The 4,874-nt window shown below is 43.6% G+C and overlaps 1 protein-coding gene across 1 annotated transcript; it reads right to left on the minus strand.

Annotated features, from left to right (window-relative positions):
- Positions 1 to 2,547: 2,547 nt before the first annotated feature.
- On the minus strand, positions 2,548 to 4,137 carry LOC110942902. Its single transcript, XM_022184664.1, has one exon. The coding sequence runs from the start codon at positions 4,135 to 4,137 to the stop codon at positions 2,548 to 2,550; it is 1,590 nt and encodes a 529-aa protein (XP_022040356.1).
- Positions 4,138 to 4,874: the final 737 nt, after the last annotated feature.

The raw sequence follows: 4,874 nt of genomic DNA on the forward strand, positions 1-4,874 counted from the left end.
TTTAAACGGTCCGATGTAACGGGGACCTAACTTACCCCGTTTGCGGAAACGGATTATACCCTTCCATGGGGACACTTTTAACAAGACAAAATCTCCGACTTGGAATTCAATAGGATGCCTTCTCTTGTCCGCATAAGCTTTTTGCCGATCTTGGGCTGCTTTCAACTTTGTTCTAACCATTTCAATCTTTTCATTCGTTACTGCTATTAAATCACTTGGTGCAAGCTCTCTTTGTCCTATTTCGCCCCAACATACGGGAGTCCTACATTTTCTCCCGTATAATAGTTCGTAAGGTGCCATTTGAATACCACTATGGTAACTGTTATTATAAGAGAACTCAACCAGTGGCAATTGGTCGTCCCAACTTCCCCCAAAATCTAAGGCACACGCTCTCAACATATCAACGAGTGTTTGAATGGTTCTTTCTGACTGGCCGTCAGTTTGAGGGTGGTAGGCGGTACTTATGTGCAATTTCGTACCCACACTCTCATGAAACTTTTGCCAATAACGAGAAGTAAATCTAGTGTCCCGATCCGAGACAATCGACACGGGCACTCCGTGTCGGGATATGATCGCGTTCATATAAATTTCTGCCATCTTCTCGGAAGAGTAAGCTTCTTTGATGGGTAGAAAGTGAGTGCTTTTTGTAAGTCGGTCTATGATCACCCATATAGTATCGTGCCCTTTCTTTGTTTTAGGAAGCTTGGTTATCAAATCCATCGTTAGCTCTTCCCACTTCCATACTGGTATCTCCAAGGGTTGTAATTTCCCGTACGGTTTTTGATGTTCTGCTTTCACTTGGGAGCATGTTAAGCATTTCGCGACGTATTTAACTATGTCACGCTTCATGCCCGGCCACCAATAATTTGCTTTCAAGTCCCGATACATCTTTGTAGCCCCGGGATGGACCGAATATCGAGACTTATGTGCCTCATCGAGCAAGGCAGTCTTGACTTCACAAAATCGTGGGATCCAAATTCGGCCGAACCGCGTCTTAAGTCCGGTCGAATTCTCTTCTAGATTATCGATCACCCCTTTTAATCGTTCTTTCTTCAGGTCTTCCGCTCCGAGCGACTTTATTTGGGATTCGCGTATCGTCTCGAGTAATCTTGGCGTAACTGTCATCTTCATGGATTTCACTCGAAGGGGAGATGGATACTCTTTACGGCTTAACGCATTGGCTACCACGTTTGCCTTTCCCGGGTGATAAAGGATATCACAACCATAATCTTTGATAAGTTCCAACCACCTCCGCTGCCTCATATTTAGGTCTTTCTGTTCAAAGAAGTATTTAAGGCTTTTGTGGTCCGAGTAGATGGTGCATTTTGCCCCATATAGATAATGCCTCCAAATCTTTAATGCGAACACTACCGCCGCCAATTCTAAATCGTGGGTTGGGTAATTCACTTCATGTGGCTTCAATTGTCGTGAGGCATAAGCGATAACTCTTCCTCTTTGCATTAGAACGCAACCTAATCCCTGGTGTGAAGCGTCTGAATAAACCACCAGGTCTTCAGTTCCATCTGGTAATGTCAAGACCGGGGGACGTGATAGTTTCTCTTTTAACATTTGAAAGGCCTCCTCCTGTTCTTTTCCCCACACAAACTTCTCTTTCTTTCTTGTCAATTTGGTCAAGGATAAGGCTATCTTGGAAAAATCCTGTATGAACCTTCTGTAGTATCCCGCAAGACCCAGAAAACTTCTTATCTTTGTTGGGTTTTTCGGAGAAACCCACTTTATTACAGCATCGATCTTTGAAGGGTCAACTAAAACACCCTCCGAATTTATCACGTGCCCCAGAAACTGCACTTCCCTGAGCCAAAAGGCGCATTTCGAAAATTTTGCGTAGAGTTTCTCCTTACGGAGAACTTCAAGTACTTCACGTAAGTGCACTGCATGTTCGTCTTTGCTTCGTGAATAGACCAGAATGTCATCTATGAATACGATCACAGACCTATCCAACATGGGTCGGCATACACGGTTCATAAGGTCCATAAATGCCGCCGGCGCATTTGTTAACCCGAAGGACATAACTAAAAACTCATAATGTCCATAACGGGTTCTAAATGCGGTCTTTGGGACGTCTTCTTCCCGTACCCTAACTTGATTGTACCCCGATCGCAGGTCTATCTTGGAGAACCAACTCGCCCCTTGCAACTGATCAAAAAGGTCGTCAATTCTAGGTAGAGGGTAGCGGTTCTTTATGGTCAGCTTATTTAACTCCCTATAGTCGATGCACATGCGCATCGACCCGTCTTTCTTCTTAACAAATAAGACAGGCGCTCCCCAAGGCGACACACTTGGGCGTATGAAGCCCTTGTCTAGGAGGTCTTGTAATTGTGTCATTAATTCCCGCATTTCCGTGGGAGCTAATCTATAGGGAGCCTTCGCGACCGGTTTCGCACCCGGATTCAATTCGATATTAAATTCCACTTCTCGCTCGGGAGGGAGCCCCGGCAATTCCTCCGGGAATACATCCGGAAATTCGTTCACAATTTCAACATCTTCAAGCTTCGGAGAGTCTTGTTGAGTATTTATCACGTAAGCTTAGTATGCTCTACTCCCATTGAGCACATACTTGGTAGCTTGAATGAGGGTACATAACTTCGCTTCCATCTTTCTTTCGCCTTGTACATTTAATCGTCTTCCACTTGGAGTTTGGAGATGTATAGTTTTGGTTTCACAATTTATCTCCGCGTGGTTTTGGGACATCCAATCCATACCCACTATTACTTTAAATTCTCCCAAGATCACGGGTATAAGATCGATAGCAAACTCCTCATCCTCAATGGTTAATTTACAATTTTTACATATTTCGTGCAACAAATAATTTTTACTATCTGCAATCTCTACTTCTAAGGGCATCGACATCCGTTCAATCTTAAAGGAAGGATGTTGTACGATTTCACTAGAGATAAATGACATAGTGGCCCCGGTATCAAACAAAACATAAACCGGCATTGAGTTTATTAAAAAGATACCTGAAACCACATTCGGCTGGGATTTGGCTTCTTCCGATGTGATTTGAAACATTCTCCCCTTCGCCTTAGAACTCTCTTGTTTCTTATCTTCTTTCTTTGACTCTTGCTGAAGCTTCGGGCATTCCGACTTGATATGCCCCCTTTCAAAACAGTTGAAACAAGTCTTTGGGTTGTTCGGGCATTGATAAGACGAATGCCCCTCCTTCCCGCATTTGAAGCACCCCTTTTTGCCTAGCAAACATTCTCCGGTATGGAGCTTCCCACACGTTTTGCATGGTGTAATTCCACCTTTCGACTTGCCCTTCCTTCCTTGATCCTGAAACTTCCCCTTTTTAGATGGGCTAAAACTTGCACCCTTTTCACTCAGTCTCTTTTCACCTCGCTCTTCTTGTCTTTTAATCTCGATCTCCCTATCCCGTGCTAAATCAATGAGCTCCTCGAGGGTTTCACATTTTGAGGGAGTGATGAACTCTCTAATTTCTGCCTTTAACACGCCATTGAAACGATTTATTTTCATCCTCTCGTTTGTTACCAATTCTCCACAGAACATCATCTTATCCATATAAGTGTTTGCTGTTTCATTTACTGATTCGTTTTTCTGCCGGAGGCGTAAGAAATCCTCCTGAATCTTGTCGATAGCCGACTGAGGGCAATGATATCTCATGAAGGGCCCCTTGAACTCTTGCCAAGTCATAACTTGCAGCCTATCGTCGCCTATTTCCTTGCTGTGCGCATCCCACCAATCTTTCGCTTGATGGGTTAGTAAACCGGTAGCGAACATCACTTGGTCCTCCTTATCGCACCGGCTTCGTATAAACACCGCCTCTATATTCGAGACCCATCTTTGACATTCAACTGGGTCAATTTTACCGTCATACGTCGTCGGATGACATGCCATAAAATCCTTATAAGTGCACCTTCGTTCCTTACCTCTACCCTTGGATCCCTCGATTAATTCTTTCAACTCTTCGAACTTACTGGTCATCATAGCATCCACAACCCCCAGAACTCGGCTTTCTACTTCTTGAGCCAACCGTGGAAGATTGGCTTGCATAACCCCTTCCGCTACTTCTGTAACTTTGTTCTCGAATGCTTCTTGTCTAGCCACATCATTGTTATCATCATTATCATCATTAACATTTCTTGCATCAGCCATCTACACAATGTTAATATTTCGTTTAATACAAATCACAGACTTTCAGCATATCATTACTCATTAATCATCATTCACTTAATCCGTTTCATGTCATTTGCTTCATTTCCTTTGATTCTTACGAATCTATTCTCGTTGTATTCGCTAATTGTGATTACATGCACTTGTTAAACCTTATATGGACACAACGTATCCATGAAATAAGCTTTCGGACAAACCGGTAACGCAAAACATGAAAAACAAAACAATTCAGCGTATTAGCATTATGTAAGCCGTCGGCGACGGCTATGTTGCCCGTCGGCGACGGGCTCGTGTGATGGCCGTCGGACAAGTTTTCCCGTCGGCAGTTATTTTGGGCGTCGGACCAAGGCAGGCCGTCGGCGACGGGGGCTAACCCGTCGGCGACGGGCCTTCGTTTAGCAGAAACGCTGCAGATCTCTTAAAGCATTCCATTTCGATTATTTCCATTCCGTTTGGGATCTACAGCTCCGAAACTTCTCATTTAACTTTTCCACACGTCTTTTTAATTATTTTCACTAAACTCATAATAAACACTTGCAAATTTATTTATAATTTAAATGTTACCTCATGGGCAACCTTGGAGCGAGCACTTCTTCGAACTAGCCATCGGTTTGAGTTCAAGCATCGCGTTTAACGCTCGAATCCCTCAAACCTTGGCTCTGATACCAACTTGTAACGTCCGCTTTTCAATAATGTTAGATTACTTACAAAAGCAAGAT

This window comes from Helianthus annuus, chromosome 5, assembly GCF_002127325.2.
Source record: "Helianthus annuus cultivar XRQ/B chromosome 5, HanXRQr2.0-SUNRISE, whole genome shotgun sequence".
In the NCBI taxonomy this organism is placed as follows: Eukaryota; Viridiplantae; Streptophyta; class Magnoliopsida; order Asterales; family Asteraceae; genus Helianthus; species Helianthus annuus.

Bases quoted from the DNA above. Each gene is read 5' to 3' on its own strand.
- LOC110942902 (XM_022184664.1), bottom strand. From the start codon at position 4,137: ATGGCTGATGCAAGAAATGTTAATGATGATAATGATGATAACAATGAT.